The 23637-nt window shown below is 43.4% G+C and overlaps 2 protein-coding genes across 3 annotated transcripts; both read right to left on the reverse strand.

Annotated features, from left to right (window-relative positions):
* Window positions 1-362: 362 nt before the first annotated feature.
* Window positions 363-1061, reverse strand: LOC137815671 (uncharacterized). Its single transcript, XM_068618782.1, has one exon. It carries the CDS (start codon window positions 1059-1061, stop codon window positions 363-365), a length of 699 nt encoding a protein of 232 aa, XP_068474883.1.
* A 14343-nt stretch (window positions 1062-15404) lies between these two features.
* LOC137813777 (protein DETOXIFICATION 21-like) lies at window positions 15405-18768 on the reverse strand. 2 transcript variants are annotated; one of them, XM_068616199.1, is made up of 8 exons: window positions 18323-18768; window positions 17149-17690; window positions 16910-16996; window positions 16555-16611; window positions 16217-16455; window positions 15948-16066; window positions 15777-15863; window positions 15405-15665 (listed from the first exon to the last, which is right to left on the reverse strand). In XM_068616199.1, exons 1-8 carry the CDS (start codon window positions 18584-18586, stop codon window positions 15588-15590), a joined length of 1473 nt encoding a protein of 490 aa, XP_068472300.1. In that variant the 5' UTR covers window positions 18587-18768; the 3' UTR covers window positions 15405-15587. The 2 variants fall into 2 exon arrangements, with proteins under 2 accessions (XP_068472300.1, XP_068472301.1); XM_068616200.1 differs by having other exon boundaries at window positions 17149-17327; window positions 18323-18677.
* Between the last annotated feature and the right edge of the window lie 4869 nt (window positions 18769-23637).

Consider the following 23637-nt stretch of genomic DNA (forward strand, 5'->3'; position numbering starts at 1 on the left):
TCTCCATGGGCGTGGGCATTGATGTGTGGCCTTATCCCGAACATTTGGGGCCTGGAGTATGCCTCAACTTTTGTGTTACAATAACGGAAAAGCCATTGACGCCTTCACGAGGCAGAGGCCTCATAGATACGAAGGCGGAACAAGCCACGAAGGAACGCGATCGTGGGCAAAGCGGTCGGAGCATGTGGAAATGAGAAAGGAAGGTAAAATCATACAAACAGAATTTGATAACGCAAAGGCACGAATTAGTCATGCAAAATCCAAAGTTCCGACAAAGTGCAAAGGAGTTACAAGTTTATCACAGAGTGGCAAAAATAACTATAAAGCTCGAAAGGTAAAGGTGGCGGGTGGGAGACGGCGGCTCAGTCATCCAAGTCGAAGGGCACGACCTTCCCGTCGACGACCTGGTGTGTGGGGTCGCAGTTTGAAATATTAATGCTAGCGTTCTCGCAGGACGCCTGAGCCAGAGCCTCTTGGAAGCCCTCTTCAAACGCGCCCGCCATCTCCCCAGTCAGTCCTTGGACCTCCCCTTCTAGTTCCGCAACCCTAGAGTCCTTGGAGGTCAACTGTTTATCCAGGAATTCCTTCTCCACACGGAGCTTGTTAGCCTCGGCTTGGAGAAGGCCCAAGGCTTCGACCTTCGCAGCCAAGGCGTTCTCTCTCTCGCTTAACTTCTGCCTCCAAGCAGCGTCCAGTTCTTCAAGTTTTTTCCGCTGTACTTCGGAGGCAAGAGCCGCCTCTTGGAGGCCAAGGCTTTGGATTTGGTAGGAAGTGAGCTGGGCCAGCTGATCGACATGCGCCTGTTCAAGTTCGCGCGCGTACGCCTCGGCCCCCTCCCTGCCCTCGTGGGCCATTTTTAGCAAGGATTGGGAAGCTTCCTCCTTGAGCACCCAGTTTTGTTTCTCCTCCTTCAACGCTCCCACTTCTTGTCTCAGTTTGCGGAGAGCCTCCCTCCCCTTGATAGCGCTTTGAGCCTGGGTGCGCCACTTGAGTGCCACCGCCAGGAATGCTCCCATATAGTAAGGCATGCCTCCCCCCTTGTGAGGATCAGTCGGCGACATTCCCTCAGTGAAACCCTACGTCAACTCCTTATGGATGGGGCGAGGAATTCGGGGCTTTCGAGAAGTCGCTGATGCAGGAGGGGCAGAGCCAGAGGCCTCAGCTGCGTCATGAAGCGGTAACGGCGAGGGCGGGGGAACTGAATCAATCCTTTCCTCTCGTTCCTCGTGGGCAGGTGGAGGTGGAGGTGATGTGGCACTTGGAGGATTGTCCCTGAGAGAACTCCCACCACCGGGAGACGCGACTGTCAAGACAGGAACGCCCGTAGCCCTCCTCTTACTGGAAACCAAGGCGACGCCCGAATCTTCACTATCAGAATCTACCACCAGGACCCTCTTCCCTTTGTTGGGGCGTGCTGGGGCAGGAGTCGACGCCATGGCCAATGGTACCGCGGCAATGGGAGAAGGAGAGGCGGACGGAGGAGGAGTCGGCAGGGAAGCGATGGTTGGCACGGCAGGGGTAACCGCGTCTCCACCCTCTTTGGCGGACCTTGCCTTCTTCAGGAATTTGGCAAGGGCGAGTCGCCTCGACGAAGTCATCACTGAACCTGCAGCAGCGAGAATAACAGAGCACAGACCAATTCAGATATAGCATAATGAGAGTATTTATAGCTAAACGCATGCAGATAACCATAGGGTTTCAAGCGGAGCAAGCGAGTTCGTATAACCACGACAGTTCATGCAGTATAAACAAGCAGGAGCGGATACCGAAGTAGGTGGAGAGTCCGTGGGCATTGAACTCATTGGCGATGAGCTTGGCAGTATCAAAGACTACCCCAAGCCCCGCCAAGGCTTTGCACACGTCCCGATCAGCGGGAGCAAGTTGGTCCAATGCCAAGGCCTTCATTGTTATGGGCTTGTCCGTTCAATATAGAGGAAAGTCGTCCAGGGCGGTAGGATCGTGCTTGGTTGCACGTATTTTGAAAAACTTCCCTTTCCACCCTTTGAATGAATTCTGAAAGAGCGTGAGGATGATGCGCCCGGCGACGCCAGAGAAGCTCATCCATCGGCTTTTCCCTTGTTTCTTTACCTCGAAAAAATGAAGAAAAACGTCCACGGAAGGAGGGACACCCAGATATCCGCAAAGAATTTGAAACCCCCTTACGAAAGCCCAGCTGTTGGGGTGAAGCTGGGCGGGGGCGGTGTTGATCTCGGTGAGCAGCTCCCTCTCGAAGGAAGTGAGAGGTAGACGCAGGCCCACCCTTTTGAGTACCATTTGGTAAAGGAAGAAGAAGGGGTTTCCTCCAGTGTCCCTTGAGTCCCCACAAACGGGTACCCCGGGTTTCACCCGGCATACCAAGACATGGGAGTCGTGAGTTTTATGGAAAGCATTGAAGTTGTAAAGCGCGGGGTCCGCCCTGTGGGCCTCCACGTCTTCAACGGAGTTTAGAGTGGAGCATTCGTCGAGGAGATCGTCGGGGGCCCAGTCATACTCATCTTTGTAGTAAGACCTAGGGAGCGGAGGAGGCGCGCTGGTCTTAGTTTTCGCCATGGATGCAAGAGCTGAAGAGCAAAAGAGAAAAAGAAAGGGTTCAGAGAAAAAGGGTTTGGAGGAGAAAAGGGGAAAAAATTGAGGAATCCTAGGTGAACCCTACCCACACGAGAGAAAGGAGGAACGAGAGGAACGAAGAAGCGCAAGAACGACATCCAAAAAATGCAGTAACATAAACAGTCCCAAGCAGTTCATGCAGTAAAGGGAATCATCAAGGAGAGGAAAAACCGTACCTTTGGGGATCGAAGGATGTGGAGAGCGGAAGCACGAAAGAGCAAGGGTCGCGAGAGAAGAAATTCGAAGAAGATGAACAGTGAGGAAAGGCAGAGAAAGTGGATGTAACAGTGGTTTCAAGCGCGGGGTTTGGGTAACTTAAACGTTACACCCGCAACTCAAGGGGCGTTAATTGGGGACCGTTTGATTGCGCCGCGTGTCAAGGGATTAGGCGCTCAAGGGGAGCGCAAGAGGCTCTTAGGGATGCCCGCGTGATGAACCACGTGGCACGCGATTAAGCGTAGCCCAAAAGGTGTTGTTTTCCCGTTTCAGAGGATGTCCAATCAGCCATTAAGAGCACCCCAAGGGTTCAGAGAGTGTCACGTCAATGTTTTCAAGGTGGCCACGTCAGAAAGAATGACACATCAGCGGGTGCCACGCAGATGGCGTGGGCGAGGCCTTAGTCTTTTCGCTGAAGACAAGTCATCAGCTTAAGACTGGGGGGCTTGTGTACCGTCCCATACCCGGGCGTTGACGAAGTCAAGGTCAAAGTCAGCGTCAAGGTCAAAGTCAGCGTCGAGGTCAAAGTCAACGTAAGGCGTCGCCCAGGTGGGGTGACGCCAAGCGCAGGCGTCGCCAAGAGGAAGCGTCGCCAAGAGGAGGCGTCGCCTAGCAGGGTGTCGCCAAGACAAGGTGTCGCCAAGACAAGGTGTCGCCAAGACAAGGTGTCGCCTAGCAGGGCGTCGCCAAAGTGGAATGACACAAAAGCAAGGTGACCACAGCGCCACTCCCCGACACCCATGGGTAGGAAAGACCATGGAGAGGGCGACGCCGTGGGAAGGCCTCAGACCCCTGATAATCAGGGGATAGTGATAAAGAGAAGGAAAAGGTGGCTTCAAGGCCATAGCAATAGCACTAGTGTAGGGTAGCCTGACTCGTGAAGTACCCCTGCCGCCCCAGAGACGCCTTTGGGACAGATACGACTCAAGGGGAGGGTCACGCCCAAGGTAGCCAGGCGCAGGGTACGAGAGGAAGGCAGATACGCTCTCAAAGTGAGTGACTAGATGATTGGGGGGCATGAGTTGGCACCCAAAAAGGTCACCCCTCGCGCAGTAGCACTCCTAAGCAGGAGGACTCACACGTAGAAACATCCCCAGATGGGCAAAAACGCCCCCAGATGGGGTCATGGCGCTGTGAGGCCCTCCACGTGTACGACAGCCAGGCCAGAATAGAAACACCATCTAGTCAGGTACCAGGTAATTAAAGTCATTTAATACAGTTTTCTGTTTTGAGCGTTTAAGGTACTATAAATTCTCCCGAACGTTTCGAACGTCTTAAATGCGCTGAGCGTTTTTATAATTAAATGCGCTTTAAGGCGCTTTGAATGCGTGAGAAGCTTAAATAGCGCTTTGAATGTTGGGAACGGGTTCGAACTTTTGGCAAATTTCCCAAAAACTCTCTAGTTGCTTGCTCGAGCCTTGAGGTTACGCACAAGGGACTAGGGAAAGATTTTTGCTAGAAGGAGAAATATACACTAGACACAGTTTCCTTTTTACCACCTTCGGAGTGCCATACGTGGTGCTCCGATACGGAGGTGCATAGTTTTGGTGTTTCTTGCTGGCTGACTTGAGCGTCGGAGTCCAAACGGCCGCTAGGGCGCCCTTTTGTCCTTCTTCTTTGCAGGAATCCACAGGTAACCAGTGGGAAGGAGTCCCTAGCTGACGGTTGAGGTCGCGCACGAAGACGTCCCAGGTCAACCGGACGGAACAGTCCTATAGGCTGGACGATTTGGTAAGGAAGAGCCCGGTATCAAATCAATTTGGTGCTCAATCCCTCTCAAAGGTGGAAGTCCTTTTGGAGGATCTTGAAACACATTTTGAAACTCTTCTACCAAATTTTCCAAACAATGAGGACTAGCAACAAGTGGTTCTAACTTAAGAGTTCTAGGGATGGCTAAGAAAAGAGGATGGTGAGCCACTATTTCCCTTTGAATCTCATGCCTAGACAATTGAATCAAAACAACAACTAGAAATGAAGAAGAAGCAAAGAGGAACAACAAATGAAAAAGGAACCGAAGCAAAAACAAAGGAATCTAGAATGCTGAAACTGAAAATGCAAAGAACACAAGCTAAGACATGAACATAAAAGAAGAAGGAAGGAAGGAGAAGAGAAAGCTCATGAAGATGGATGGATTGGTTGGATGATCACGCCACTTAGAGGATGAAGACTCCAAGATGAGTGTGCTATGCCGCCACTTGAGGTAACCAAGAACTCTCAAGATAAGACTAATTGAGGAAGGCACAAAGCTCTCCAATTCTCTCTCAAATTGAGTAGAGTTTCTCTAATTCAAAATTCAAATCTGAAAAATACAAAGGAAGCACCTTAATTTATAGGCTAAGAGATGCTGAAATGTAAAGCTAAAACAAATGCAAATTCCCCCCAAATGACATGAAAGTTGGCGCCAACTATAGCATGAGGAAGGTATGACTTCCTCTCTTAGTTTGGCACCTCCCTATTACGTCTACACCTCTCTACTAAACGCACCCCCCTAAGTTTCCTAAACTAAAGACCTAAAGATGCTTTTACATAAGAGGTTTCTTATGTTTCCCTCTAAGCACCTTCAAACAAAGAAATTACAAAAAGAGAAACACAAACGTCCATTAGCTCCTAAAGCCTTGAACATGCTCCTTGTAAGCCTTTGAGGTGGGCTATTAACTCCATGAGCGTCCTCCATTTGAGCCTCAACCTCTTCTTGCTCTTGATGATTGGCCTCCATGTCCACTTGAGCTTGATCTCCATCAACAGGTTTCCCCTTTACTGGGTGCAAGAACTAGGGCTTAAGAGGCCTAGGTGCCTAGAGGACTTGACCCCGCAAGACCGAGAAGTATGCGAGTTCTTCTCGAAACTAGGAGTGGTGTTTAACACCGCTGAGCTGATCAAACTTGAGTACAACCCCGGATCCCTTGAGAGCTATATCGGTATCCCCCTTTCCCTTTCCTTTGCTTATGTGTCTCTTTTAGTTGTGTGTACTGCTGGTTTAGTCTCTTATGTGTTATATTCTTCATATGTAGGTATGGTTCTGAATGCTGAGAAGAGGAGGTAGCTAGCTGAAGTGGCCCTTCAACGTAAAGCTGCTCCTGGCCCTTCTGCTGCCGATGCCTCTACTCCTGCTGCTTCTGCCCCAGGCCCTTTTGCCCCAACCCCTGTAGACCAAAGGCAAAAGAGGGTGGCTGAGTTCGCTGCTTCTGAAGACGAGGACACCTGCTCAGGCCTCGTCTTCAAGAGGAAGAGGAAAGTTGATGTTGTAGTTCCTGCGAATTCATCCTCGGATGATCACGCCCCATTCTATAGGGCAAATCCTCCCAGCGCCTCTTTCCCCCGTGACCTAATGGTGCAAGAGGGTAGGGGGAGAGTGCCTTAGGGGGTGATCATGGTGCACTTCCTGTCAACCTTCTTGCCTTCCTCCAACGAGCCCTGCACTCCTTCTAGGATCAAGAGAGGCTGGAGAACATGGAGGAGGATCCCCTGCAAGAGCACACATCAAAGTGCCTTGGGGACTTTCTCGTTGCATCCAGCATCGCCCTGACTAAGATGCAGAAGCTGAAGGAGGCAGGTAGCCAAGACACCTTTCGGATCAAGGAGCTCAAACACCGCGAAAAAGCCTTGTATCTGGAGGTGTCAGATCTTCGCCAAACTGATAAGGAGACCAAGAAGCTTCTGTTGAAGAAGTCCCAGGAAGCTCTGGGAGCTCATGCCAAGGTCTTGACTCTCTGAACTGAAACTATTGGCTTGAAAGAGAAGGTGGAAGAGTCGCAGGAGAAGATGGCTAGGGTCGAGGAGAAGTCATCCCAACAGGAGGAGCAACTTGCTAAACTGGAGGAAGAACTAGCCCGCAAGGACGAGCTCTTCAAACAGACTAAGGAGGAGCTTATCTTATCAATGACGTTGTCGACGCCTACGCCGCGGGGTTTGAGGATGCCATGGCCCAAGTAGCCAGCGTGCACCCTGGGGTGGACCTTTCTCAAACCAGCTTGGCCAAGAAGGTTGTTGGTGGGCAGTTTGTTAATGCTGATGAGTGACTCCTCCTTTTGTAATTATTTGGTTGCACCATTTGATAACCTATACATATACATTTTTATTTATAAAATCCACTTTGCTCTTTACTTAAGTTGCTTCTTGTGTTTGTCGCTGACTGTCTTGCTTAGTATAACAACGTTTTAGGACCTCTCTAACTTAGATAACACGCTTCTTTACCACACGTTTGACCTTAACTTCGTCGTCTTAGGGTAGAGGTGGTGGTTTCTTGAACTCTTACTTCGCTCCTCCTTTTTCTAACAAAGATAAGAGAGGTGCTGCTCTTGACCTTGGCGTATAAGGGCAAGGGAGATCTTTAACTAAGAACCATACTGTACTTGACCTTTCCACATAGGGGTAAGGGAAATATATAACTAGGAACCATACTGACCTTGCCTTATGAAACAAGGAAGAGAGGTTCCTCTTTCTGACCTCGCCCTAGCCGTATAGAGGCAGGGGAGGATTTTAATTGGTAATCGTTTTGTTCTCAATCTTGACGTTCCCACACAAAAGGGACGTTCGCTAAGAACCATACTATTCCCAATCTTGGTGTTTCTAACCCAAGGGAGATGTTTACTTTGCTTACTGACCTCACCCTTGCCATATAGAGGCAGGGGAGGGTTTGAATTTGGGAACCATATTCTACCTTGGCGTTTCCACGCAAGAGGGAGGCTCACTAAGAACCGTACTATTCTCAGTCTTGGTGTTTCTAACCCAAGGGAGAGGTTCACTTACTGACCTCGCCTTTGCTGTATAGAGGCAAGGGAGGATTTTAACTAAGAACCCTACTGTCTCTACCTTGGCGTTCCCACGCAAGAGGGAGGCTCACTAAGAACCATATTATTCCCAGTCTATGTGTTTCTAACCCAAGGGAGAGGTTCGCTTACTTCATTGTACAACAAATTTGCAAAGACATCTTTTAACTAAAACTTTATTGGGTGACCTCATTAAAAATCCCTGATAAGGGAAAAAGAGTGTCCCCTAAGCTGTGTACAATGAAATAATTAACTGAAATAAAACTTTAAATTTTCTCCATTCCAAGTTCGAGGTATCGTCTCACCTTCTAGGGTCTCGAGCTTGTACGCTTCGTTCCCAGGCAACTCTGACACTCGGAATGGACCAGTCCACTTGGGAGATAACTTGTTTTCTAGCTGGTAGGGGTGGGCTTTTTGCATCACCAAGTCAGTGACTTGGAACTGCCGAGGTCTCAACTTGGAGTTGTACTTGTACTACACCTTTCTCTTCAAGGCTTCAGCCTTGATGCGAGCCTCCTCCCTGACTTCATCCAGTAGGTTCAGGTTCACCTTTCTTTCTTCTTTGGAATCCTCAGCCACGAAGTTCTGAAAACGTGGTGAGCTCTCCTAGATTTCTACAGGAATCATCACGTCCGAACCATACACCAAGCTAAAAGGTGTCTCTTTGGTAGTGGACTGGGGAGTGGTGTGGTAAGCTCACACAATTATAGGAACCTCTTTTGCCCAGATCCCCTTGGCTTTCTCCCGCCTTCTCTTCAAGCCTTTGAGCAGAACTCGGTTGGCAGACTCGACCTGCCCATTTGTCTGGGGGTGTTCGACTGATGCAAAAGCCTGCTTTAGTCCAAGCTCTGTGCACAGCTTGCCCAACTGTTGGCTTGCAAACTGGGTGCCATTATTGGACACTAACTGTTTGGGACTCCAAAGCGGCATACTATGTTCTTCCACTCAAAGTGTTGGACCTTGTGGGTTGTGATTTGCGCTACTGGCTCAACCTCTATCCACTTTGTGAAGTACTCATTGGCAACCACGAGGTACTTCATCTGTCGCACTGCTAAAGGGAATGGCCCCAGGATGTCTATTCCCCAGGTATGAAACGACCATGGGCTATGAATCGATCTCAAGTCCTCTGGGGCGCCTTGTGCCAATCAGCATGTTGTTGGCACTGTTTGCACCGCTGTGCATACCTCGTGCAAACTTTCCTCATGGTTTGCCAGTAGTATCCAGCGCGAATGGCCTTCGATGAGAGAGCTCGACCACTGATGTGACTCCCGCATATCCCCTCGTGAAGTTCTGCCATAATGCGCGTGCACTTCTCACCACTTACACATATCAGGGTAGGGTGAGTATACCCGTGTTTGAACAAATCCCCTTCGATCAGGGTGTATTTGCTCAAATTTTTCTTGACTACTCTGGCTTCTATGGATTTCAACGGGAGTATCCCATCAGCCAAGTAGCGTCGGTAGGGTGTCATCCAGGTTTCGCCTCCTTCAACAAGGCAAACATGCATTGACTCTTCTCTTGATAACGCGTACGTGCTTATCTTGAACGTTTTCAGCGTTTCTTGAGTCAACGACCAATGACTTCTCTTAACACCTTTTGAGGTGCTTATTTGTTGGACTTCTTGTTGGACTTTTACTGTGCTGTCAGTGGTGGTTCAAAGTGTCCTCAGGGTCTCCTGTATGATTGTCATTTGTCTACCCCCCTTGCCTGAACTGGCGAGCTTTGCTAGCAAGTCAGCTCGGGCATTTTGTTCTCGAGGGACATGTACTAACTCGAACACCACAAAAGTCTCCTTTAGAATCTGGACATACTATAGGTATGCGGCCATCTGGGGGTCCTTTGCTTGGTATTCTCTCGTAACCTGCCCTGTTACTAGCAAGGAGTCACTCTTTACCAGCAAACTCTTCACCCCCATCTCTTTGGCTAGCAACATTCCAGCTATCAGGGCCTCATACTCCGCTTGGTTGTTACTGGCCTTGAAAGCAAACCGTAGGGCTTGCTCGATCAACAACCCATTTGGTCCTTCCAAGATGACACCAGCCCCACTACCCTATTGGTTAGAGGACACATCTACGGAAAGGACCCACTTGAAACCTACTTCCTCTTGGTGTGTGGCTGCCGAGGAGAGCTCTACCACGAAGTCAGCATAAACATGGCCTTTGATAGGTCCTCTGGGTTCATACTGCACATCGAACTCTGATAGCTCCACCGCCCAACACACCATTCGTCCTGCCACATCGGGTTTCTGTAAGACCTTGCGAATGGGCAGGTCTGTCATCACGATTACGGTGAAGCTCTGGAAGTAGTGGCGAAGTCTTTGCGTCGAAAATACTACTGCCAGGGCTGCCTTCTCTATGGCCTGGTATCTCACCTAAGGCCCTTGCAAAAATTTGCTCACAAAATATATTGACTTTTGCGCCTGATCCTGCTCCTGAACGAGGATCGAACTGATCGCCCGATTTGTGACTGCGAAGTACAAGCGAAGCGGGGTGCCTAGCTGTGGCTTGCACAATACTGGTGGGCTAGCTAAATATTCTTTCAACTTGAGGAATGACTCCTCACACTCCTCGGTCCATACGAACCTTCTATTTCTCTTTTGGCACTGGAAATAGGGATGCCCCTTATATCCTCCTGTTGACACGAATCTGGACAAAGCGACCATCTGCCCTGTCAACTGCTGCACCTCCTTCACTGAGATCGGGCTATGCATAGCTATCATTGCAGCGTATTTCTCAGGGTTCGCCTCTATCCCACGCTCAGTGAGTCGGAAACCTAAGAATTTGTCTACCTCTACCCCAAACACACATTTTTCAAGGTTCAACTTCAACCTGTACTTAGCTATTGTGGTAAATAGCTCTTCCAAATCAGTGACGTGTTGATCCTTCACCTGGGAGGTGACCACCATGTCATCCACATACACCTGGACATTTCGCCCTATCATGGGCGCAAGTACTCTATCCATCAACCTCTGGTAGGTGACCCCTGCGTTCTTGAGCCCAAAAGCATCACTTTGTAACAGTAACAGGAGAGCTCCGTCATGAACGTTGTCTTACATTCGTCCCTGGGATGCATCCGGATCTAGTTGTATCTAGAGAAAGCATCCAGGAATCTAAGGAGTATACATCCTGAGGCACTATCTACTAGGGCGTCAATGTTCAGGCAGGCTTTATTGAGATCTGTGAAGTCCACGCACATCTTCCACTTCCCGCTGGCCTTCTTGACCAACACTACGTTCGCCAGCCACTCTGGGTATTGGATCTCCCTGATGTGGCCAGCGCTCAACAGCTTCTGGGTCTCTTCTCTGATGACCTGACGCCTATCGTCATTGAGCTTCCTCCTTCTATGGCGGACAGGTCGGACTGGTGGGTACATGGTGAGGTGATGACACAAAAAATCGGGGTCAATGTCAGGCATTTTTTAGGCAGACCATGTGAAGGCATCCATTGGTCGTGATATGACCTCAGCAATCTGGTTATGTGCTTCTTGGCCCAAAGACTTGCCAAGTTTGAACTTCTTACCCCTGATCTCCCTCTCCAGCACTTCTTCTGCGGGCTCGGGTCGTCTCTCCCGGGTGATCTCGACACGGGTGACCCCTTCTTCCCTTGGAGATTGGGTGGTGACTGCGCACACTCATCTCTTTGTTTTGAGGTTGTTCTCGTAGCACCTTTTGTCCTCCTTTTGACCAGACTTTAGGGTGATCACTACTCCTTCGAGGGAAGGCAACTTCATCTTCATATGCCTCGAAGAGGCTACTGCTCCAATCTTGTTCAAAGCAGGTATGCCCAAAAGTATATTATAGGCTGAGGGAGCATTAACAACAAGGTACCTGATGTTAGCAGTGCAGGAAGTTGTGCTGTCAGTGAAGGTTGTCCTCAACTCCACATGTTCCCGCACTTCTACATGGTCTCCCGCGAAACCATACAGACAGCCATCAAAAGGCCTCAACTGGTCAGGAGACAACTATAGTTTGTTGAAGGTCGACCAGAACATTACGTCGGCCGAACTTCCCTGGTCAACAAGGACGCGATGTTCCTTTCTGCCTACCGTCACCACTGAGATCACCATTGGGTCATTGTCGTGTGGAACCACATCTTGCAAGTCGGTCTTGGTGAAGATGAGGTCGGGCTCAAGTGTCTGGTTCGACCTCTGTGCTTCCATTGTAATCACTCCTCTGGCATATTTCGAACGTTGGGAGGCAATGCACCCTCCTCCTGAGAATCCTCCAACGATGGTGTTGTTCTCTTCGTGAATGGGCACCTCGTGCCCCTGATCTCCTGCTAGGGCCGCTGACATCGAGACCCCCTGCGGCTCTTGTAGGTATTCTTTCAAGAAACCATTTCTCACCAGTTCATCTAATTGGAATCCCAACGCCAAACAGTTACGTAGGTCGTGGCCAAATGCTTGGTGGAACTCGCACCACGTGTCCTTGCTGGGCCCTAGCCTCTTGTCAGTCTTCGGTGGAGACTTCAGTCTGTCTGCCACGTTAGGGATGGCTATCAATTCTTTGAGGTCCATCTAAAAATTGTGCTTGGTGGGGGCGTTCTCCCTCGTACGAGCCCTAGTTTGAGGCTTCTTTCCTTCATATGGCGGTTGTTTCCCCGGAGCTTTCTTCTCTGTCGTGGCCTCATGTACCCTTAGGGGATGAGGACAACCAGTTCCCCGAGATCGGACTGGGCCGATGCTTCCGCGCTTCTCTGTGACCTCTTCTTCTACAACGATGTGGGCGACGACTCTGTGTTGGATCTCATTGAACGTCTTTGGGCGGCACCTTATCAGTGAATCACTGAAAGGTCCTGGCAACACCCTTCGTCTGAAGGCGTGTACCGTCATATCTTCATCTTTGGTGTGCAATTTCACCACTAATGCCCCGAACCTGTTCAAGAAATCCTTCAAAGGCTCTCCCTAGTACTGCTTTACGTCAAAGAGATCGTAAGAGACAAGAGGGGGAGCCTGGTTGACGATGAATTGTTCTCTAAACAATGTTGAGAACTGGTCAAAGGACGTAATGTGTCCATTAGGGAGGTTGACGAACCAGTCCAACGTCGTGCCTGAGAACGTACTCATAAACAGCTTACAGTGCATGGCGTCGATGCCTCCCGAAACCATCATCTGGGTGTGGAAGACCGTGATGTGGGCTTCCGGGTCCTCTACACCTATGAAGGTGATCTTTGGACCTATGAAGTTGGTTGGTATCACGATGTCCATAATTGCTTGTGAGAACGGCATAGGGCGAGCCCTAACTGGTACGGGCGGGGTTCACTCACCAGTTGTGCGCTCACCCATGCACTGCAAATCTCTGCGTAGATCTTCATTGGCTGCGTGTGACGCTGCCAAGTCGTTTTGGTAGCGGTTCTGGCTAGCCGCCTGCTCGGCTCGCACTTTAGCCAAAATCCTGTCCTGGTTCGCTTTGGACGCCGCTACGATCTGCTGGAGAGCGCAAATGGTCTCCATCAGTTACTGTATGAAGACGCTGTCTCCTCCTTCTAGTGCAGATGCAGCTTGCCTCGTACTCCTCATGTTGCTCGGTGGCTCTCAACACAATTGTGAATGGGACCTAGTTTTATCGGGCCCCATGGTGGGCGCCAAATATTCTCGCCGATTGACTCCGTCGCCGTTGACTTCAAAGGCAGATGGTGGGCCTTCCTATCTCCTGGTGGTTTCCACTCTCTCCTTGGGTAGCTGAGAGTGGCTCCGTTGAAACAGAAGGGGCCCTACCTGTTGATTGCACTCCGACGATCAAGTCAGTACTGGGCTAAGAAATAGTAAAGTATGTAAAGCAGTTTCAGTCTTAGAAACGACGTACCTTTTTTAGGGTTCTTACCACCCTTTATATAGATTGTATCTAGGTCAACTCCCTGTCCCACGAGGATTTTTCCTTTAGTGGAATTAGGGTTACTGGGGAGGCATCCTGTGATGCGTTGCACAAGCTTAGCGCAGCTGCGACACAAGACTTGCCTCTTCTGGAGTGCAACCTCTCTAAGAGTATGGTCGTCAGGGTACCAACTCATGTACCAGCACTACGGGGCCATCCGTTCTGTGGGTGCTCTGAGTATTCACGTGTCATGCATGCAGTCTACCCATGGAAACCCTAACCCTACAGGCCTTAATATCTCCAAGGGTTATTTACTTGTGCTGGACCTGAACGTGTTATACAAATTGCATGCATGAATCCTCTCGTGACTTATGTCCCTCTCTTGTATGGATAATAACTCATTATTATTTCTGGTGCCCACTTGCGTGACCCATTAATGTGAATGGACCACTGAAGTCTGATGTCACGACTGATGCCGATCTCTTCGGCCGACATCCAAGGTCTGGCCAATACAACTTCTACATTTTTTAAAATAGAGATCGTACAAAGAGACACGACTTTAATGTAAAAATGATACACAAAATTCATCATAATCATGCACTACTTCTCCGCATTATCAATGCACTAAAGTCGTGTCACCCCTATAACAGACAAGACATTACTAGATGGTGAAAGAACACTAGATCTAGTTAGTGTTGTTATTGGTATTTTATCTTTCTTCTTTCATTTTTTTCACTAGTAAAAGAATTATGGTGCATGTTGGAACATTGTATATTATATTCAGAGTTAATGTTTCTTTCATGAGTAAGTGGTGCACTTGCATCCATCAAATTGCCTGGACCATTAGTCAGATTGAGTGAGTAATTTATAATGAATATGTTATTGCCAGTTGAAACTTTATTTGAACTATCACGTATATATATATATATATATATATATATATATATATATATGTAAGAATTTTGTTTGATGTTAGTATTTGGATTGCTTTTGTAGACAAGATTGTGTTTAAAAACCTTTAACGTTTTTGATCCATGGTATATTGATAATCAATCACAAGTGCGCTCCAGATAAGCCACTTGCATGAAATATCTCCGTGGCATTGTCCTTTTTATGTTGACATAGTAATCACAACTATAAAAATCAATCATGCATATTTTCTAATTTAAATAAACAATGAAAATGTGTAGGGAAGACATGAGTCTCTAGTGCATTTATAATACACAAAAGTCTATGCATTACTTTTTCACTAAAATCGTGTCTTTTCTGCATTTAAAAACAAGTCTTTTTCTCCACTCACGACTTCATACAATCCATAGATAATTAATGAAATTAGAGTTGTACTTAGTAAAAATTACTTCTTTACCTCACAGTTTTGTTGCAAAATTTGCTTTTTTTTTCATGCACAACTTATGTGTTATGTTTAAATTGAGAATAAGTTATGTTCAACACGACTTTGTTTATATAAAATCGTGTTTTTAAGTCTAACTTACTCATTTGAACCATGATTTATACAAGTATATATATATATATATTAAGAAATGTTTACTAAATAAAACTTGAGATTAGGTAAACTAAATCTGTATATTGAAATCAACACCAAACACTCGATTGTTTACTTAAGAATTAATAAATATAGATAACGATTCTAATGTTTATATACTAATGGATGTATTGTATGTATCAAGTTTTATTTTTATTTTAATTAAAGTTTTTATAGACTTATAAAAACACATTTATTATATGATTGACAAAAACTGTAAAGTCGACCAAAGCATCAATCACTAGTGTTCTCAGCCAAAAATTATAAAAAAAAAAAAAACTAAAAATTCAATTTTACAGGCCAACTTTACTAGGGTATGTTAACAACTCAAGACTTGAAGACTTTACCATAATCAAAAGAAATCAAATAAACTATTGAAGGGGATAAAAATTATAAAAATTTCTCGACTCCACCGAAAAAAAAATGATTAGCAAAATCTAATGTACATATTAGAAAATTATGCTTAAAAAATTATCGTGCAAATATAATATTCAGTATTTTAAAATATTCTATATACATATTCATCGGTTATAAAGCAATGGAGAAAGTCTTTTCATAAGAACAAAATAAATGACATATTATTAAATTGTTATGTAAAATATCTTTGCTAGCATGTAAGATAATAGATTGAAGTATGAAACTAATTATCTGATCTAATTCTTTCATGATCAACATCCACTTTAGACCACCTATTAATACGGATACGGGCTATCATTACCTGCATAGGAACATAATCATTTCATCAAGTTCTATTATATCTAATTGAAACTCACACGAAAGAAAATATAATAATTGAGTAAAAATTAGAGAAAAATGGATGAAATGTTACCTGTTCATCCCAATTAGTTCTGTAGGTTAATATAATTAGGACTACAGTTTGAATTAGTGTCCCAAACAACATTCCAATCCAAACACCCTACATAGAACAAAGTTTGTCCAATGAATAAAATAGGATCAAGTGCAATTTTAAATGAGAAAAAGAATACTATAGAAGTCTTACCTTAACTTGCAAGTGGAAAACATTACCAAGTAATATTCCAACAGGAATACCTATGGCATAGTAACACCCTATATTCACATATGCTACAGTGCTCTGCCACCCTGCTCCAATAGCAACCCCTGTTGAAATCAAATAATGTCATATCTTTCAGACCCTATCACATTCTCCAATTCATAAACTAGTTTACTTACTCATGTAAAAAAAAAAACAGGATTAAAAAGTCTTGAATAAATTCTTTAAACCAAGATAACAAAAGTTATGAAGCATACCTGAGAGAACTGGTTGAACACTGTTTAGTAACAAAGAAAATGCCAACAAAGGTGACAAATCCCCAACAGCAATAGCCACGTCTTCGCTTGTAGTAAATACATAGGCTATTTTTTCTCTTAGAGTTAAGAAAACTAGAAACAAGATTAACCCAATTGAAAAGGATGTAAGCACTGTCACAACTATAGAAAACTTCGCAGCTTTGGAGCTTCCTTTTCCAAGCTCGTTTGCCACTCGAACACTGCGAAGGAAGAAAGATAAAGTTAATATTCCTAAGTAGGTGTGTGTGTTCATATAATTTGTACTTAAGAAAGATAAAAAAAACTTCATTACTCATTACCTTGCAGCAGCCATGAAACCAAGTGATATCATCATTTCCCATCCATTGACGTTGATGCTGTAAAATAATGAAATTTGGTCACATGCAGCAAAGAGAAAAGTTTACAATGCACGAGAGTGCAACATTGTACCAAAGGGGGAAACCGTATGTTACAAAGGAAAAGATGGTAGATAATACATTTCTTAATACCTTTTTTTCTTAATGCCTGAAATTAATTCGAACTCATAAATAATGTAAACTTCAGTCCCTAATTTCATGAACTCAAAATCCTATAAAAAATAATTTTGGAAAAAGAGAGTGTTTTCATCTCTCATATTCTAACAATGTAATGTAAGACAATGCAAAAGTAATATACCATATAGCTAGAGCATCAATTTGGACCTCTGCATTTTCCATGTTACCCGTTAACAGAACCAATATTGTGTTGTACCAGAGCTCAAGACTGTAAAGTAGACAATAGAATAAAGTTAGAAATCTAGATAATCGAATCTTTATCTTGTGCATTAATCATAAAGAAGATCCAAATTTGTTTAGCAATTAATCATGGCATTTCTAAAGAGCTAAAGTCATTAGCTGATAGAGAAGAAAGCAGACCATAACATGGCACCAGCTGAAAGGGACATCTTGATAACAGGCCAGAGGTCTTTGAATGCGAGAGAGGAGAAACCTTTCCATGTATCAGAGCACCAACCACATGTGACAAATATGAGTTGACCAATGTTAGGAATCCAGAATGCCAAAATTGTTGAAACCATTGCACCAGGAATTCCCATCTTGAAATTCATTGTCAAAAGCCAGGAGAGAAAAACATGAATCACTATCGCAAAAGCTGCCAAGAATGCAATGATGACATTCTTGCTCTGAGATTGCAGGAATGTCTGGCAAGTGAATGAGAAAATGAAAGAAAACATGATAGGAATTGACCAGAGAGAAATGGTTCCTGCCATTTGTGCTATGCTCTCATCTTGGCCTAAAAGTGTCAAAATTGGGCTTGTGAAAATGAACACAGGAACAAGAACAAGTGCAGTTAAGAACAAAACTATCCATGATCTTTGAAGATACACTCCCATCATGCTATATTCTTTTGCACCAAATGCTTGTCCACAAAGTGTTGACAATGCACTCGCCATTCCTAACTACATTACAGAGACAAATAATTTCTCTGTCATTCTCTTGTCGCTGCAGTTGATATACCATGCAATACTTTATCACTGAATATACTGTAATGGTAGCCAGTAGCTATATGTAGGTAAAGTATGTGTACATAAATGGCAAAAGCTATACTCGTCAACAAAGCAATTTAATTTTGAATACCCTCAAAGAAGATGTTCAAACTTCAACCATTTGAGTTCTTTTCATCCCTTAATCTTTGATGTTTTTGTTTTCTTTTAACCCAAGTTCACCATTTACTAAAACCATTAATACAACCCAATATTTAAACCAAAACCAAAAACAACATAAGAGATCTCGATTTGGTTGACTTCATATATACAAGATATTGTTCACACACTAATTGAGTATAAATTATTATTTATAAATTTTAAATATTATATATACATATATGTACTTTATTGTTTTATTAATCTTGTGTGGAGACAATAATATATAAAAACTATATAAATGATAACTAAAAACTAAAAGTAATATTTATGAAATAAAAAACATCTTTTAAGTGTAAAATTAAAAAAAAAAGAATTGTAACTATGGCAAAAAACCAAAATTGTATGTTGACCAAAAATTTTGAAGGAAGATAAAAAATTGTACATACCAGAACACCATTGGCAAAGCGTATGAGAACAGTGAAGACAAGAGCAAAAGCAGCAAGTTCCCTTGGGCCAATATGACCAATAAAAGCTTGACTTATAATATTGAGACCAAAGGTGGAGAACCTAGTGAATATGGCTGGTGCTGCAACTATCCACATCAACTTGCTCTCTTTCCACACCTTCTTCGTCAACGATGATTCATCTTCTTTTTCTTGCTCTGAGGTTATTTCTTTGTTCAGCAACTTCTGCTTTAGATTCCCCTCCATTTTCCCAGTTTTTTTATTAGGGTTTGTATGATCTAAGAGAACAAGAGTTTTGAGCCTATTTAACAAAAAATAAGCGTGAATTGCACAGAACAGTGAAGTTTTGTTTATATCCCACGAGGAAGCCACGAGGGAGAAGAAGTATTCTTTTGACTAAATATTTGAAGTCTCAAAAAGTACTGAGTAATAAGAATTATTTGACTTCAAGATTATAAATAATCATTAAACAAATAGTTTTTTACTTTTGGTTTTCAGGGAATTGAATTCACAGCATAAAATAATATCAGTATGTCGAAAAAATAGATAAAATGCAATATTTGGAAAGTCAAATTCCAAAATTCAATATTTGAAAAGTCAAATTCCAGTCTCATTTTTTAAAATATTTTTTTAAATTCTTTGTTCCATTTTTTATTAATTTTTGAAAAAGAATTGGAGAACCTCGTAGGAAATTGGCTCTCGGACCAATTTCCAAGTTTCCAGCATAAGACGATACTATTTAGAGTTGTGAATTTGGCTTTTAGGGATCGAAGTTTTTGTGGGTTTTCAGCATCTTATAAAAAATTCGCTTCTTAGTTATTGGAAATTTCACATATCTAAATATAAGATTAATTTTTAATATATAATTTTAATTTTTAGTATATAAGTTTAAGTGGAAGCAAATTTTACCTTATTGAGCTAATTTTATAAAATTGGATTAAGTTAAGCTCTAGTACTTTAATATGGTATCAAATTCATTAAGAATTTATCCTAAGTCAAGAATATGATAGTGGGTATCCACCATATTCTATATTGCACCTTTAGATAGTGCTAATAATTTTTTACTTTTATTTGTGCTATGACTTTGTTGATACATGAGTGGTAAGGTCTGGCTTGGTCAATGATGTGATTCCACTAGCCATATAGAGAATGATTCTTGACATTCTTAGGAATCACCTTGAGCTGGACATTATAGAGGCACTTTTCTCAGAGTTGGATCATTGTTCTAAGACAAGAACTCACCAAAAACTAGTACCAAATCCCAAACTCATTTGGATGCTCCACATATTGTCAAATTGAACCAACAAAGAGAGGTAAAATTGAAAGGACCGAACAGAATTGAATAAGCAAACATATGAACCGAACAAAATTGAAATTAAAAGACAAGAACAGAATATAGGTGCTGGAAAAACAGAAAAACTGAACCAAACAACTCAAGAACACAAGACAACATGAACAATTGAAAGAGAAGAAAGGAAGGAGAAGAGAATGCTCATGAAGATGGAAGAATGTTGGATGATCTCGCCACTAGAAGTGTGGAATGCTCCTAGATGAGAGTGATGCCGCCACTTGAGGACTCCAATGATCCATCAAGATAAGACTAGAGAAGAAGGCTCCAAAAGCTCTCCAAAGTTCACTCAAAATTTGAGTAGAGTTTTCTTAGATTAATTCCAATCTGAATTTTACAAAGAGAGCACCTCTATTTATAGCCTAAGGTGCTGAAAAGTAAGCTACACAAATTCAAAAACTCCCTCCTAAAAAGCTTCTAGAATTTGCGCCTAAAACAAAGCATGAGGAAGGTGTGATCCCTTCTCTCACTTTGGCACCTCCTTATTTACTCCTACACCTATCTACTAATACACCCCCCCTCCTAAAGCTCCTAACTAAAGCCTAAAAGATGCTAAAATAAAAGAGGTTTCTAATGTTTCCCTCTAAGCACCTTCAACTAAAGAAATTACAAAAAGAGAAAATAAATGTCCTCTAGCTCCCAAAGCTTTGAACATGCTTCTTGTAATCCTTTGAGGTGGACTTTGACCTCTATGGGCGTCCTCCATTTGTGCCTCCACCTCTTCTTGATCTTGTTGATTGGCCTCCATGTCCTCTTGAGCTTGATCTCCATCAGTCAAGGTGTTGGTGTTGTGTTGGTGATGGATTCAACATTGAGTATCATCAAGTTGCCAACGAAAATCTTCTGGAAGTTGTTGCAACAAGTTTGATATGCAAGGTTACGAGGATTGTCAACGGGGAAGGATTTTCGCCATCCATAAGTTTGTGAAAATCATCAATGACAAGAATGATTCAAGCATATCTATTGACAAAATGTCATATGTTCATTTCACAACACGAAGAAATAGAAGGGTTGATGTTGAAACTTTATTGTAGGGTAACACTCTTTATATGTTAGACTTTTGGTGAATGAATGATATATTAATGTGTACTCACCAAAGTCCCATGAAGAAGGAAAAAGTAGAAAACTATTATAAAAATACTTGTTGTGACAGTTGTCACCACAACTCAACAAGTCTCGTGGGTACACAAGAGAGATAGGTAGTTATGCGATATGAGAGGATTTGCAATTTTTGTTAGAAAAGTTGCAAAAGAGGATTTTCAATTTTCACTAGAAAAATTGTACATGAGGATTTTCAATTTTCGCCAAAAATATTGCATGAGAAGGTTTGTAATTTTTACCATAAAAATTACTTATTGAGTAATAGTTCTTCGATTATGGATGCCAGAGACTTGAAGTGTCAAAGCAATAATGGTATGCTTTTATTTAAATTTATGCTCTTATTTGTAGGTGTGTTTATACTAGAAGAGATTATTTCTTGTGTGATTCTCTACATATCCTAGGCGAGTTTGTTGAATCTATCATATTACTCGCTATCACACCCCTTTCATAAATAATGTTAGTAATGGTTCATTTGCATATTTTTTTTTTAAAAAAAATGAGCTTATTGCAAAAAAAAAAAAAATCAAAAGAAATAGTTTTAAATAAAAAAATATATTCAATTAAAATAATAAATACTTAATTATTTTTTATTTTTCATTATTTTTTTAATTTAATCTCACTAAAAATATGGATAAAAAGTTGTATACAATTTCTCAATTTAAAAAATATTAAAAGTAAATATTGAAAATTTCAATTTATGTATAATATAATTTATAACTAACATAATTTATAAATCTAATCACGACAATTGTATCGGATGAAATTCTTATATATGGTTACGTTTTAAAAAATTGATTAACTAGATTAAAACTTGAAAGAGTTTGTCTTATACCACGAAATCGGAAGTCCAAATGGTTGGAACGACCTGGTGGTCTCTCGATAAAAACCAATGTCCATGTCACATCACAGATTAAGAGAATTAATTTTGATTAAGGATTACAAAGCGGGATTAAACACTCATTGGGTTTGACTTAGTCATTCTGACAGAGTAAGGCACACTAGAATAGTATAAATTAGAGAAAACCCTCAAAGTGATAGGTAATCTTGCTTTAAATTCAAATATATCCCTGAAATTGACCTCTTCTAACTTGAGCATCGGAGTATCTTTCTAGGTATCCCCCCCCCCTCTCGAACATCCAAGGAGAAAAGACAGAACTGAAGAGAAGACAAAGCTATTTGGTAGGGGGTCATTCGGTCTAAAAACTGTAAGAACATTTTGGCGTCCACCATGGGGCTAAAAGAAAAACCTATCGAAGAAATCGCATGGTAACCACCCAGAGTATGATGGGAAACGGCAGGCAGAATGAAGAACCAACTGTAGACCCGATAACTATGATGATGGCCATGAAGGAGGAACTCGAGAATATGAAACACAAGAACAAAGGCCCTAAAAGCCGAGAACAAGTTGATGAAGAAAAAATTGAACCTAAAAAATACCCCTCTTGTCCGAGAGGATTCGAGGAACCGTGAGCGCTTAAGAGCAAGACACTAACGTGGATGGAAGGGGAAAATAGCACACATGAGCGCACGACATACCACCTCTAACGGAGCCACGGGACTATCGTCACGGCAGCATCCCTTCACTGAGGCGATCATGCAGGTATCTCTCCCACATAGATGGAAGAGTCCAACAATCGACAAGTACGACGGTAGCAGCAATCTGAATGAACACGTTGATGCCTATGGCACTCAAGTTAGTTTATATACAACAGACGATGCTCTAGTTTGCCATGTCTTCCCCACCTCATTAAAAGGAGTCGCCTTGAATTGGTTTACCTGTCTCCCACCTTCATAATTGATTGCTTCGACACCCTCATGTCTAAATTCTTAGCCTAGTTCGTTACGAGAAAACCTCATCACTTAACTTTCCTGACATTGGTGAACATCAAGCATGAATGTTCAAAACACTTCGTTCATTCGTGGAGAGATTCAGAAAGGTGGCCCTCAGTATTCGGGAGCTGAGCCTAGAAGTAGCCTTGCACCAACTGATCACCGCACTGAAACCAAGACCTTTTTCTAATAGCTTATGTAAAAACCCAGCCGGGAGCATGGACGAGCTAAGGCAAAGTGCAACGATAGAGGAAGGTGAACAAACACGTGGATGTGCGACGGATAGAGGAGGCACTACAGCTCGCGTGACCCCCAAGAAGACAAAGAGAGTTCCAAAAGCCATTAAGGTTCTCCCAATACACGCCTTTGACATCCAAAAGGACGAGAGTCCTACACGAGGCTCTGGAAGCCGATCTTATACCACCATTCAAAATGACCCTCACTCCTCCCAACACAGACCAAACCTGCCATTGTCGATATCACCAAAATTTCAGTTATACGACCGAGGAGTGCGCTGCATTAAAAGATAAGATCGAGGAATTAGTGCGGGCCGGACACCTGAGATGCTTTGTACAAAAGGAGGGGAAAGACGAGAGGAAGTACGAGGAGCGAGATTCCGGAATCAACCGAAGGGACTACCAACCAAGATCGCGAACACCAAAATGTAGGGTCCATAGGGGGAGAAGGGCTAACGGCCCCCCCAAGAGGATTATTGATACGATAGTCGGCAGGTTTGCAGAGAAGGAACTTCGTAATCTTCCTGGAAACGCCATGCTTGTAGTCTTGGTTCTATCAACTTTGTTGGCAAAGGAAAGTGCACCATGGCGCCAATAACCTTCACTAACGAAGACTTCATGGGAATAGACACGAATCAGGATGATCCCATGGTAATTACGATTGAAGTAGCAAACTGTACCATCCTGAAAACCCTAGTCAACCAGGAGAGTTCATTAGATGTCTTTTATCTTAAGACCTTCAAGAAGATGGGAATTCCTTTCAACGAGGTAGTCCCGCACGA

This window comes from Phaseolus vulgaris, chromosome 1 (genome assembly GCF_000499845.2).
Source record: "Phaseolus vulgaris cultivar G19833 chromosome 1, P. vulgaris v2.0, whole genome shotgun sequence".
Classification (NCBI taxonomy): domain Eukaryota; kingdom Viridiplantae; phylum Streptophyta; class Magnoliopsida; order Fabales; family Fabaceae; genus Phaseolus; species Phaseolus vulgaris.

Coding starts and splice junctions, on each gene's coding strand:
- LOC137815671 (XM_068618782.1), bottom strand. CDS start 1,061: ATGTCGCCGACTGATCCTCACAAGGGGGGAGGCATGCCTTACTATATG.
- LOC137813777 (XM_068616199.1), bottom strand. CDS start 18,586: ATGGAGGGGAATCTAAAGCAGAAGTTGCTGAACAAAGAAATAACCTCA. Junction 16,067..16,216: donor TGTTCAACCAGTTCTCTCAG/GTATGCTTCATA, acceptor TGATTTCAACAG/GGGTTGCTATTGGAGCAGGG. Junction 15,864..15,947: donor TTTTCCACTTGCAAGTTAAG/GTAAGACTTCTA, acceptor TGTTCTATGTAG/GGTGTTTGGATTGGAATGTT.